Raw genomic sequence first — 14,479 nt, 5'->3', positions numbered from 1 at the left:
ATTTAAACAAATTTAACATTTTATTGTTGTGCATTATTGAATGAATAATAGTAATCGAGTGGCTTCAGTATTATGGTATGTATTATGATATATCTCTTTACCTAGTCTGAAAGCAGTTATGAAGTTATTTATAACATTTTAGTTGAGAGTTATGATTTTTAATTGCCTAGTCTTTGAGCCCAATCACAAACTAAAGTTTTCATGAAGATTTAGCTATATTTGTAAACTGTTGTGTTGTTATATTCTGTACATGCTCCTACAGGATGGCACAACATGCATTCAAAAGCCACATGTTGTGCCATACTGCATGAGATCACAAGAGAAATTTAACAGCTGTTTCAGGTCCTAATTTAGTCCAAAGAATACACCAGAATGCACCACAGGGCACTTGCATTCTCAAAATTTTGTGACCCCCAGACCCCCCTTAAGCCCCGTTTACACATAGACGGTTTTGTCAGCGGGCAGTACGTAGACCGAAGTTCGCGGTAGTTCCGGCTGTTTTCGCGGTGGAAAGGGGCAGAGCATTTCGCCGGCGTTTTGACTGCTGTACTAGCCGCAAATACGTGGATAAAACGCTGCTAAATCCGCCGAATAAAGCGGCGTTTTGACGCCGTAGCATCCGGCACAAGTCAGGCAACGGGGTTAATACCCAGTTCTATCCTTTACAATTGCAGGTTAAGACGCGCGTGAGAACGGCGGTGTTGTGCTGCCGCCGATAATGCCCTGTGTACCGCTGGTTTTATCCAGGCAAATCCTGCGTTACTCCAGGAACTTTTGCATATAGGCACCGCCCCCAGAGTATAATAGGCTGAAGCAGCAGGAATACATGCCTCTGTCACTGCAGGGGGAGGGAGATCATCTTCAGCCTTTTCTTCTCCTTCCTTTTCCCCCTCATCAACATGTTGCTCCGTCTCCACCACAGGCCTCCCCTCTGCTTCTGAACCAGACCTCTTGGTAAGTCCTTGCCGCTGCCAGTTTTCTTTTAGGAGGCATACTGGAGCTTCGCTGCAAAAACATCTGGAGCTGGCCGCGAGTGAGAGGCCTGCATGCAGCGCGCTAGCATTTTTATACTGACCGCCGCCTATCGGCTGTTTGGAACACCGTTAAAAGGGAGGTGGCGTTTGGAACGGCGTACTGTCCGCTAGCGCTGCCGTTTTGTCTGCCTCTGTCGCCTGTTAAAATGCCCTTGAGGACGCCGATGTGGGCTCTATCGCCGTTTTACTTGCCGTTGATTAGGGATACAACGCCGGCCGCCAATTATGGCGGTGTAAACTGCGGCACTACAGGAAGGGGCAGGATGAAATGGCGATTAAAAAGTATCAAACGCCGTTGTTTGCATTGTCTCCGTCGTCACGCGAATTCACCTAGAGCGCTCCCGGAATTATTCGACATGTTGAATAATTTTTTTGACGATTCCCGGTAAAACCGGAACTAAGCCACGTCCCCTAGTGCCGGTGTTAACAACGGCGTTTGATCCTTAAGATGGCCAAAAACTCTTCTGGGACGCTTCCGGGAGCTCTTACCGTCTATGTGTAAAGGGGGCTTTAGCTTTCCAAATGCCTATAGCATTCGGGGTAACTTTTGCTGTCTTAAATATTATAGATGCATCACATTGCTGTCTTGTTTTTTTTTGTTTTTTTTTCTCCTAACCATCCATGGATGCCTCACATTCACATACGCACACACACCCACACATGCATGAGTGCCATGCATGGTACTCAACTACACACCAGAATTACCTTGGGGAACCTTGCTCAGTGGTACTAGGTACCCTAGTGATTTGTTCTGTCTGATTTGGGAATTGAACCTATGTCCTTCTGGTCTTAAGCCTGCTTCACTACCCATGACAACTCACATGATTATGTTCTGGTAATGTGAGAAGGAATCTTAATTACATTCAAACCTTAATGTTATTTTAAGGTTGTTAAGACCATTGGACTGCGAGAGGTGTGGTACTTTGGCCTGCAGTACCAGGATACAAAGGGTTTCTCTACATGGCTCAAACTGAATAAGAAGGTGAGTTCTTAATATTTTGTCAGAAGCACAATTTAGGATGTTTGAACTGAATTATATTGATAGTTGAGGTTTGTTTTTGTTTTTAGGTGACAGCCCAGGATGTGAGAAAGGAGAGTCCTTTGCTTTTTAAATTTCGTGCTAAATTCTTCCCTGAAGATGTGTCAGAGGAGTTAATCCAAGAAGCCACACAGCGGCTGTTCTTCCTGCAAGTGAAAGAAGGGATCCTAAACGACGACATCTACTGCCCTCCAGAGACGGCAGTCCTCCTGGCCTCCTATGCAGTGCAAGCAAAGTATGCCGACTACAATAAAGATGCCCACACACCAGGCTACCTGTCCAGTGAGCAGCTCCTGCCTCAAAGGTAATTCAGCTATATACATGAAAGTTTCCACCAGATAATATATCTCGCCAGCTGCAGCAAAGGTTTTATAACACACAATAAATTATTAATTTCTTTTGTTTGTGTGAACTATTTTTCTGTGCGTGATGTCTGACACTTGAATGCTTCATGATTGCAGAGTGCTGGACCAGCATAAACTCAACAAGGACCAGTGGGAAGAAAGAATACAAGTGTGGCATGAAGAACACAAGGGCATGCTCAGGTAACCGCTGTGACACACATGCATTCATGTATGTGTATACACACATGCAAACATAAAAAGTGCATGACCAAATATTCCACTTGTTTTGTTTTTGAAGCAAATCTTTCTTTTTGCATGCTTCACCTTTCACACTCTTACCTACCTGCTGAATTAGTAGAGAAGCTTGAATCTTCGACTGGACTGGGTTGCTTGACGCAAGGATGTTTCGCTTCAAATCACAGAAGCTTCCTCAGCTAAAATTCCTGCTCTGGTGGTCTGACTTTAGCTGAGGAAGCTTCTGCGATTTGAAGCGAAACGTCCTTGTGTCAAGCAACCCAGTCCAGTCGAAGATTCAAGCTTCTCTACTATGGAAACCACCTGGACAACTGATAGCCTACACAGAAATACCTGCTGAATTAGTCTGCCAAGGAGATAACGTTTGACGCAGGAGGTGAAAGTATGCAGCTGATGACCAGAATAACTGTATAACTCTGTCGTAAGGGGCTTACGATAGTTACACAGTTATTAAAGTCAGCTGTGTGTGATGGAAGTCACACTAATGACGGACAGAGCAAAAGGATTAGTTACATATTTAAATATTTTGTCTGTTGGCAAATACTTCGGTCTGCCGTGGAGTTGGAGTGCTAATGGACACATCCATTCCATAGAGTTCCACACTGAGCAGAAGGATTTTTCCTGTTTAAAGACAAATGGCTGCATCTGAGCAGAGTTTTGCGCTTTGAAAGCATAAAGATATGTTTCCTTACTCGAACAGCTCTTCTGTCTCCTCCTGAGAGGAGAGGGAGCACCTAAGACCGAGAGTGGGCGAGAGATGGAAAGCGAGAAAGAGAGCATGCGCTGTCTATTTCTTCAGACATGGCGCTGCACTAACTGTATCAGTCATTTCTCTACTTGCTGGACTTTTGACCAACCAGAGGACAAAATAGCACAAGCAGTAGAAGCAGCGGCAAAGTTCTCTGTCTGATAGTTGCTCAAAGTTTAGAACACGGCAAAACTTTCAGATGGTTTTGGTGGACATCAGCTGACAAAGTGCGCATTTTGCAGATGGAAAAATTACTTTTGTCAGACAAAAATGAACACAAACTTATAGAATCAGTTACTCATATGTTTCCTCACTATGACTGGGGCTTTAAGGAAAGAAAAAACTTTCAAATAGCATCCAAGCAGTGTAAAAAGAGACATACATACAACAAAATATGTCCTGTGCATTTAGAACAGAATAGTCTGTTATTGTAGTGTGTGTGTGTGTGTGTGTGTGTGAACGTATTAATAAAGTGCAGTTTAAGAAGTGGCTGTCAATACTTAGCGCAGTGATTGTGAACACTGGAGCACAGAAGCCGGTGCTATTTAGGTGCTAAAGGTCAAGAGGAGGTATGTTGGGTTGTTTGTTTGTCTGGGGGGGGTGTCCATTAGAGTGCCTTGATTGGAGAGTGGTGTCACCTCAGAACATGACTCCATTTTGGGTTCAACTGCATTGAACTACTGAATGAACCGTTAATGTTTTCAACATTTTTTTTTAAATCATTTAACCACATACAGCAACACATCCACGTACAGATACTATAAAAATAAATATAAAAATAGTTAAGCTATCAAATTTACATAAATTTACAATTATGATTTTATTAATTAATAATAATTAAATAATTAATTTAAATCCTGATTTATGGAGATGCAGCTCTGCAACTCCGTGTCATGCAATAACGTGCATGACAGTTTTAAAGTTCTCCGTCTCTGGATTATGCTTTATTCTAGACTAATTTGACCCTCAACAAGCTTTTCTTTCTACAGTCATCACCTCCCAATGAAAGGTAAGCCGTACATTTTCCTCTTTTACCGACTTCGTGCTGTAAATGTGTGGACTTTTCTGATCCATTTATCAGCGTGCGCACTATATAATATGATGGGAGATGATGGATTAAAAGCAGAAAAGTGTAAAATCGCAGCCTTTTGTGCCTGATTTAACAGCTACATGTCCATAGTGTGACTCAGAGTCTGAGCACGGTTTGAAAAAATAAACTGTCTGACTTTTAGCCACAGAAATTACTCCGATCCCACTTTCCACAAATCGGCAAGTGTCAGAGCTGAACTTTAATTTGTACCTCTGCACGTCCAGACTGCTCTGGGTTTTTAATGAAAATACATTGTGATCGGACGGGACATTTATCCGATGTGAGCCATGTGTATGTAATGGAGTAGTTACAGTCAGGTGGCGCCGAACATCTACGGGGGATCCTGAATCAGGATGTGCGCCTCATTAATGACTGGGTCAAAATTTCCTCTGAATTTTTTTTTTCTGCCAAATGTATTTGATCCATTATCAAATGTGATCTGCGTGCGCACTGCAAAAAACATTAACATATGATGAGACACAAAGGGTTGAAAGCAACAAAGTGTGAAATCACAGCTTTTTGCTGTGTCTGAGGATTTAACAGGTGCACGTCAGGCTGTGGCTCCGAGTATGAGCACGGTGTGAAAAAAATAAATGGTCTCCGGTCCCATATGTGAGGGGTTTAATGGAAATACATTGTGATCGGACGGACGGGACACTATCAGATCAGAGTGAAAAATCTGTTGTACAGAATCCCTTATTAGTGCAACTGATAAATCCAAATTTTCACCAGAACACTTCAGTTTGTGACAAATCAAATTTGGTACATATGTTCTTCAGAGGCTATTTTTTTATATTCACTGGATGGCCACTCAAAATTTAATTTTCAAGATGGTCCCTCGAGCAAATTCCTAATTTGGGCATCGTTTGTCTCTGTTCATGTTTTTTAACATTTTTTTTCTTTCATGCACTTCAAACAGTTCCAATAAACCATTGCACAATGCATTTATGTTAATAATTATCTACAGCTTTTTAAAATGAGGACTGAATCAAATATCGCAACGAAAACCCATGATTTCAGTGCGTTATGTCTCCTCTGAAAAAGTTTTCTTTAAAATGAGTTGTACACACTGTTCATTGCCACATACATCTGTATAGCTGTCAATACATGTGTATATATACAAGTTAGATGGTGGTATTATAATAAAAGTTTAGTTTAGAGGAGTGAATGTCAGTGCACAACCAGGGCACACTGGTGACTTCACTGCTGTGTAACTCAGCATGGGGTTCAGTGTCAGCTAATCTTCCTTTACTAATGCTCTACCTTCATGTAGCTTTACTAACTCCAGTGGTAGATTATGACTAATTGTGTAGTGTAGTGGAGTTTAGTGTCCCAAATGCTGTCTAATAGCCCCATATCAATTAGCTGGAGGAACAGTGTAGAAAGAAAAGCCGCACCTGAATTGACAGGATGTGCCAGCACGGGAGACCTGAGCCAACGTTAAGTGGGCCTCTTTGTCCATGCCAAGTATGCTGTAGGACAGGGCAGCAAATCTGTTATGGTCAAAGTCAGTAACACAGATGTTCTGGTCATTGGTTTGAGTGTCTTCCCAACTCTCCAAGGCATGGGTCTACAGCAGCTATGGCTTGCATTCGGCCAGGGTCAGAGCCTTCCCTGGATTCCCATTCATGACCTATACAGCAGTGTTGGCCAAGAAAAACCCACAGGAATGCTGTTCTTCCATGCTTTCATGGGTTGTAATGCTGTCTCTGCCTTTAGAAACAAAGGAAAGAAAACAGCTTGGCAAACATGGGACATATGTCCAGAGGCCACCCCAGTATTTTCCAAACTAAACAAGTACCCACCAACCATTGAGGACTCAGATATCAAGATACTGGAGAAGTTTGTGGTCATCATGTATGACAGGTCCAGCACTGTTGACAGTGTAAATTAAGCCAGATTTGACACCTGTTTGCCCGGAAGTAGAGACCATATGAAGCCATCCCTCCTACCAGTGCAGCTCTGCTTCAACACACCGAACGTGCAGCATACCAGGCAGGATGCATATGGGCTCAGGCGAATCTGCGTCAACCAGAAGCAGACAGTCCAGCTGACGGGCTGGAACAAGGTTGGCGATGAATGGAAGGTGTACTAGACAGCCATCTCACCAATTGCAAAGAGCTGTGAACAACTCACCAAATGTGTCTGCAAGTCTGGTTGTCGTGGCAGATGCAAATGCTACAGTCTTGGCCTGGCCTGCACAGCTCTCTGCAGTTGTAAATGTGAGGTATGAGCAGCCTCTCTCTTGAGCCCTGCCCCCCCCCCCCCCCTTTTTTTTGGTTTGGTTATGAGTATTTTGATTTGAAAGTGTCAATATAATGAGCAAACACTTTGAAATTGGCACACTTCAATAAATGTATTTTTTTCATGTTTGACAAAAACAGACTCTTCCACAATAGCACCTCTTTGCATTGCAAAGTTGGTGGACTATATGGGGTTTATTTACTTTTTTGTGATTTGGCTCCATTTCCATCTTTCAATCATGCAACAATTTACATCACAAATATCTAAGAAAAGGGTGAACATTACTCAGAAGTAATGTGCACTCATATTGTTTTGCAAATTTGGAAGTAGTTCTTGTACATTTATTACTTATTTGTGGGGCTATTTTGTTCACAGGAACTATGATGTCATTCATATCCTTCAGCAATGAGTGTCAAAAATCTTGAAAAATGGTGGCCATATTGAAATTTTGCGTGGCCATCCATGTTTTCACAAGCGAAGGTAATATTGAGCACATATACCAAATTAAAAACTGTAGTGTTTTTTTGCTTATCTGCTGCACTATATATACAATGTTAAATGGAAAACAATACAAAAACTTTGGGACCCTTTTTTGTCCGGTGACTGCAAATACCTGGTTTATACGACAACGGTTTAGGTGAGTTTTACTGTACATAGGACTAAACAATAAATTTATCTCTCAAAGCTTTGATGATGATGTTGGCTTCCATCCCACACAGCTGTCTTTATTGTCCCATTTTTTTTTTCTTTTGTTCGGATCTGAAGGGAATTTGTACATCTTGAAGCCCTTGCTGTGTCTAATTGTGCCTCCAAATGCACAGCAACCTGTCATTTTCATAAAACAGCTGGATTTACATGCAGACACATTAACAGCGAACACTACATTGAACCCAAGATGGCACCATGAGTCACGTGACTTTTTTTTTTTTTTTTTTTTCTTCTTCCAACTCATCATGTCACCACTCTCTCTAATAAAGGCACTGTAGTGTCCATGAATGTTTACAGTTTGTATGGCCCAGGGGGAAAAAAAAAACTGTTTGTCATCCTGCTGGTGCGAGACTTTGTTGACCTGTAGTGTCTCCTGGATGGCAAACAGGTCAGACAGGGTAGGCAGGCTGTGAGGGGTCCCCTGTGAGGGTCTTGGTTCTCCTAAGGCAGCAGAATGTGGCAATGTTTTCCAGGTTGGGCAGAGGGCAGCCTGATGATCTTTAGGGCAGTGTTTGACCCTCTGCAGTCTTAACCCATCCTAATTATAGTTAGACACAATCCAACCGCAGTGGACAGCCACAGTCCAGCGCCTGGGAACCAACTCCAGATGAAATAAGCATGTTATTGATTTTTGGGAGGAAAGCCACAGACATGGGGAGAACATGCAAACTCCACACAGAAAGGATAGGAAGTGATCACACAACCTTCTTGCTGTGAGACATCAATGCTAACCACTAATCCACCGTACCACAAGAATGTGACAAAATCATTAATCAAGTGCAGAAATTCTACTGTCCTACCTACAGACACCTCTGCTGATTATCTCCACCGCTCACACGTGGACAAAATTGTTGCTACGCCTGTATTTTATTTACACATTTTAATACAAACAAAACAAAATGCTTTCATCAAGTGAAATTATGAATTTACAGTAAATCACTACTTTTACAGGTGGTTTTCTTTAGACAAGCCAGGGGGTGGATACAGGGGCATTTCCAAGTCACTGATTGTTTTGGACATTATTTACATCAATCTTAAAGAAATACAGATAGTATGGTACTGTATGATAAATCTGTCTGGTGTGAGACCCTGAGCTCACCAAACTGAAGACCCTCCTCCCCCAGACTACGCCTCGATATCTTGTCCATGAATATCACAAACAGCATTGGTGACGAGGTGCAGCCATGGCAGAAGCCAATACCCACCGGAAACAAGTCCAACTTACTTTCCAGAACCTGAGCGCTTTGTGAGTACCGAGATTGGATGGCCTTGAGAAGGGACCCCCTCACTCCATACTCCCACAGCACCTTCTGCAGTATCTCAAGGGGTATCCGATCATACCCCTTCTCCAAGTACAAAAAACACATGCAGACTGGTTGGGCATGCTCCCGGGCCCCCTCTAATATTTCAGCAAGGATAAAGAGCTGGTCCACTGTTGAAAACCTGTTTTTTTCCACAGGGAGGAGTCCATGATGGAGTATCTGAAGATTGCGCAGGATCTCGAGATGTATGGAGTCAACTACTTCAGCATTAAGAACAAGAAGGGAACAGAACTTTGGCTGGGAGTGGATGCATTGGGACTCAACATTTATGAGCAGAATGACAAGTGAGTAATTCCCCAGTAATTAGAGAAACTGCAATTGGCTTTATGTATATGCTTGAAGATTTTTAGGGTTTAGTGTTGGTCTTGTGTAAAGCAGCTGACTCCGATTTTTTTGTTTTCATGTCTTCAACAGAATGACACCCAAAATTGGATTTCCTTGGAGTGAAATTAGGAACATTTCCTTCAATGACAAGAAATTTGTCATTAAACCAATTGACAAGAAAGCGCCTGTATGTTAACCCTTAATAAGACAATTTTTTACAAAGACACAAATGTGTACAATTGACAATTAATGCATATTTGAAAATTATTGTGACTTCTGATATAAACCCCAATATTATTGTTTCAGGATTTTGTATTTTACGCTCCAAGGCTGCGCATCAATAAGCGCATTCTTGCGCTATGTATGGGAAACCATGAGCTATACATGCGCCGTCGTAAACCTGACACTATTGAAGTGCAACAGATGAAGGCTCAGGCTCGAGAGGAAAAGAATCAGAAGAAGATGGAGAGGTAAAAGGAGATATTCACTCTTTACACAGAGCTGATGTACATCACATAGTTTTGTTCTGTCATCACAGGAACATTATCCAACAATTACAGATTTTTTTTTATTTGTGTGCTTCTGTTTTCATTAGAGCTTTGCTGGAAAATGAAAAGAGGAAAAGGGAGCTTGCAGAAAAGGAAAAAGAAAAAATCGAGAAAGAAAAGGAAGAGTTAATGGAGAGATTAAAGCAGATTGAGGAGCAGACAAGAAAAGCTCAACAAGGTGAGGTGTGTGTGTGTGTGTGTGTGTGTGTGTGTGTGTGTGGTGGGGGGAGATTAGGAAGACAACATAGAGCTGTATGGAAGACAAAGTCCTGGAACCATCCCCCATAACTTGATCCACCAGCGCCTCCTCCCCCACCCCAGCAGGGGCCTGGACTGCCCCACAATCTCCTTTGGCAGAGAGCCCCTCCTCCTTTACCACAAGGATGACCCTTTCTATCTTGAAGAAGATGGTAAAAGGTTGTTCAAGATGCAGAACAAAGAATCTAAAGCTAGAAGCCCTGCAACATAGCTGTCTCTCTCCCTCCACCCTGAAGCACCATGCCGATTAGCTGTCTTCGATGTTCGTAAACATTTTTAATACCTCACTGGAGACCAACCATGTACCAGTTTACAGGGCTGTGAAAACTTTGCGGATCTGAGGAATTCTGTGGATTTCATCATGGGGGGGAGGGGGGTGTTAGTGTTGTACTCTGTAATCGTGATTGTCACTGATTTTGTAAAATGCCTATCACAAAGCATTTTTTTTTTTTAGGACATTGTGCAAGTTTTATAATTCTGTGGACACTGATCTGGATAACAGATACAAATCTGTGTCCTGATGCTGTGTATCTGCCCCAAGACCCTGCTCTTATGCTAAAAGTAGCATGTGGCCATTGCAAACTTTTAGAGCTAGGAAGTTTTTAAAAGAACTTTACGGCAGAAAGATGGTGTGAAAAAGTTTAATAAGGGCAAGAATCTGGTGCTGGCTTCATGAACACATCTAAAAGGTGAAAGAAACAGGAAAAGCTCACTGCATCTTGTGCCATCGGGAAATACGGTAAGAATTTTTTTTTTTTTTTTTTTTAATCTCCCTGGAAAATAAACATTGTGCTGTTCAAACAGGATTTCAGGATTAATGTAGACTTTCTTTCATTGGGAAGAAAGACATTGTGGCTTTGAATGGATTTACAGGAATTTACACAAGAATGTCGTTTTTACTATAAGGTATGTTATTGATATTTTCCCCTAATTTTCTAAATATTCTACAAGCTTTAGCTATGGTTTTTTGAAATGCTTTAATAGTCTTTACAGTCTTCATGAATTTCATGTAGTTTAATTGTTCTGAGTTAATGCATAATTTGGTTTACATTTAAAAGGAAAATCATTCGAGGTCCTACTTACACATCATATTCTGTAATTTCAACATTAGCATTGACTGTTCAAATGAAAGGTTGAATCTAGGATCATTTAAATATGCACTTTTTTGAGATTTTTTTTCTTCTAGGAGATACTGAAAATGTACAAAATTAATTTGGCCGGCCCTAAACCCTGGCTCCTGGGGAGCTGCGCCCCTCAGACCCCTTGCGAATTTTCCTTGGATTTCACAATTTTCATTTCACAGCCCTGAGTTTATTTGAAGACCTCTACCATCATCTCATCCCTGAAAAACCAATAATCATCACACTAACCTTTGTGGTGTTGAAGTCTTTTGAGTGCCTCGTATTGTGCCACGTGAGAACCAACACGGACCCAGTTCTGGAACCTTTTTAGTTCATCTACAGCGTAAGAGTAAGATCTCTTAGCTTCATAGTGGAGTAGAGAGAAGGAAATTCTTTCACCAGAACTGATCAAATATAGGTTTGCATCTCAGATGTACCTTCTGACAGTCTGTAACTAAACTTTCAGGTCTTCTTTTTAAGAAAATCCTCTTTTACACCACTTCATCATGAAGTTGTATAAATGGTAACACAAAATGCAAAATTTGCACTGTACACAATTTCTCCAATCACAGCCACATAAGCCTATAATGTATTCTGGGTTGTCTGAGTGTCTTGGTGGCTTTCCTCACTGTTCTCCTTCTTGCACAGTCACTCAGTTGCAGATTTGCCATAGAGTGCTATGCTGTTTGTATTTCTTAGTAATTGATGTAAATAAAGTCCAAGAGCTTTACCATCAGAGAGCCTCGTCCCCAACTACTACAAAAGACTCCAAGCTGTCACTGATGTTAAAGGGGGCAGTACACGGTATTAAGAACGGGTATGTAAAGTTTTGATCAGGATCAATTGGGTAGTTTCTGTTGTCAGTATGATTTAAAAGAGTAAATGGTTATTTGCCAATAAATGGCTTCACCCAACCACTAACCATGAGTGAAAAAAAAGTTTGTGTTATCATTCATATTGTCTGAAAAATGGCCAAAAAAAAAATTCTGCCAGGGTATGTAAACTTCTGAGCACAACTATATGGTTAATTGAGGGAGTTTCTGAATGCAAATGACCATGAGGGCTGTGGACTCTGCAGGAAGCTATGCCAGCAATCAATTTGTAGATTTCATCGCTGACTTTAACACAGCCATCCTGTCTCTGCTGCAGGACAAACTCTTTGAGCTGCAAATGTCTGATTAATTGTTGCTGGATGACTGACTTCTTGTGTGACATGTTTCTGTGTAGGCTCTCAGTTGTCCAGGTGGTTTCCATAGTAGAGAAGCTTGAATCTTTGACTGGACTGGGTTGCTTGACGCGAGGACGTTTCGCTTCAAATTGCAGAAGCTTCCTCAGCTAAAATTCTTGCTCTGGTGGTCTGACTTCTGTCTTGACTCTTATAGAGAAGAATAATCAAGAAGTCACAAAAACTGGAGTTTTAAACCTAACCAGGTGGAGATGAACTGGACCTCAGTCTGCAGTTCATCTCCACCTTAAAGACACTAACCACAAGGACAAGGAAGTTAAAATATTAGCTAGAGAGAAGAAATGGTTTCAGAGAGGGGTCAAGGAGGCATTCCTTGTGAAACGTTTGAAACCTAGCCTTAACCGGGGAGGGGGTCTGAGACACGCTTTATCCCCTGTTTACAATGGGGTACTCAGGTCAAAGCAGTTTCAGTCTTTTGTTCATGGTAATGAGTCATTCACGTCATCAGCAGCATCGTCAAGGGAGCCATCAGGAGAGGGACAGCTGCCCTGTCATTAGGAGGGTGTTAACTAGAGCACAATAGGTGCTAATTAAAGCTATTGTTTTAGTCACCACCCTATAGCAGTCGGCCTTGCGGTAGGAGGGGTCTGGTTAGGTTTAAAACTCCAGCTTTTGTGACTTCTTGATTATTCTTCTCTACAAGAGTCAAGACAGAAGTCAGACCACCAGAGCAAGAATTTTAGCTGAGGAAGCTTCTGCGATTTGAAGCGAAACGTCCTCGCGTCAAGCAACCCAGTCCAGTCGAAGATTCAAGCTTCTCTACTTCTTGTGTGACAGGAAAGCCCCTTTCACATTTGCATATTCGTAGAGCTGCGTATTGCAGCGTTGTTTCATTTAAATGCGCGCGTACTCAGCCGTTTTCCGTGTTTGTTTCATACTTGCAGCTGGGTGTGTTCGCTTTTTTTTAAGCCCCTTTCACACCGGGCTGCTCCCAGTTGCTTCCTGTGGCGTCATGACGACACAGGAACATCTTAGCATCAGGTGCGTGCAGCAGAGGGCAGAGAGGAGGTGAGAACGCAGCCTGCAGGTTCTCTGCACAGAGAAATCAGAGTGCACAGTTTGGCTGCAGACATACTGTGCACTCTGATTTCTCTTCAGTTTTATCTTTCCTCCTTTGACCGTGAGATGTGCGCGTGAACGAAACGTGCGTGAGCAAATGTGGAGATGTCTGGAGTTCTACTTGATGTGGACATGTCCTGTCTCTGGCAATCAGTCTGTGAGCAGTACTTTTTTTTTTTTTTATTTAAACACATTTGTGAGACAAGAAGCTGCAGCTGCTTCACAGTGCCTCTCTTCACCAGACAGCTCCACACAGAGAAGGAGTTGCAGCTGCAATCAGCATTTTTTTTCTGTGCTCTTTTTTGAGCGTGTAGTTTTACTGCATTGAGTACACGGTATAAAAACAATCCTGTGTGATTTATACTGCGGGAACAATGTAACATAGCAGGAATCATAAATTGGCATCGGGTAACATTGTCTTGTGAGGGTGTGACTTCCAGTCACGCTGAGTACCGTCCTGTTGCTCTGACTTGCGCTGAAACCACTTAATTTTGCATCGAGCAGAGGACGCAAAAAAATTAAACGTTTACAAAGTCACCAAAGTCACCCAAAGTCACCAGCCTTGGTGTCACCATAGACAGCGATCTTAAACTTGATAAACAGGTTAACGCGGTTTTAAAATCGAGCTTTTTTTTTTACCTTCATCTTTTATCAAAAGTGAAACCTTTTATCCCTTTTAATTTGTTTGAACAAGTCATGCACGCTTTTATTTCTTCTCGTTTAGACTACTGCAATGCACTTTATTCCTGAATTAGCCATAACGCACTTTCCCGACTGTAGTTAGTCCAGAATTCAGCGGCTCGACTTTTAACAGGGGCCAGAAAGCGTGAGCACATTACCCCAATTTTGGCTTCTCTGCACTGGCTCCCTGTATGTTTCAGAATTGATTTTAAGATACTTTTGTTTGTTTTTAAAGCTTGGAATGGACTGGCCCTGCAATATATCATCAACTGCCTCCAGGTTTACACTCCAGCACGAGCTCTGAGGTCCGAGGGCCAGTCCCAGCTCATGGTGCCTAGGACGAGACTTAAAACTCGAGGGGACAGAGCCTTTTCCGTGGTCGGTCCCAGACTCTGGAACGCTCTGCCCCTACTCGTCCGATCTGCTCCCACTGTGGAGTGTTTTAAATCCCGCTCTAA

The 14,479-nt window shown here is 42.2% G+C and overlaps 1 protein-coding gene across 2 annotated transcripts in view; it reads left to right on the top strand.

Moving 5' to 3' along the window:
- LOC117517647 (moesin) overlaps positions 1-14,479 on the top strand; it is a 74,012-nt gene that overhangs the window by 41,058 nt on the left and 18,475 nt on the right. For both annotated transcript variants that reach the window (XM_034178751.1, XM_034178752.1), the window contains 7 exons: positions 1,921-2,016; positions 2,103-2,377; positions 2,535-2,618; positions 8,922-9,068; positions 9,199-9,295; positions 9,415-9,578; positions 9,704-9,834. In XM_034178751.1, coding sequence (XP_034034642.1) covers positions 1,921-2,016; positions 2,103-2,377; positions 2,535-2,618; positions 8,922-9,068; positions 9,199-9,295; positions 9,415-9,578; positions 9,704-9,834 — 994 coding nt within the window. The remainder of the gene's footprint in view (positions 1-1,920; positions 2,017-2,102; positions 2,378-2,534; positions 2,619-8,921; positions 9,069-9,198; positions 9,296-9,414; positions 9,579-9,703; positions 9,835-14,479) is intronic.

This window comes from Thalassophryne amazonica, chromosome 9 (genome assembly GCF_902500255.1).
Source record: "Thalassophryne amazonica chromosome 9, fThaAma1.1, whole genome shotgun sequence".
Classification (NCBI taxonomy): domain Eukaryota; kingdom Metazoa; phylum Chordata; class Actinopteri; order Batrachoidiformes; family Batrachoididae; genus Thalassophryne; species Thalassophryne amazonica.
This window is presented reverse-complemented; position numbering and strand designations above follow the sequence as displayed.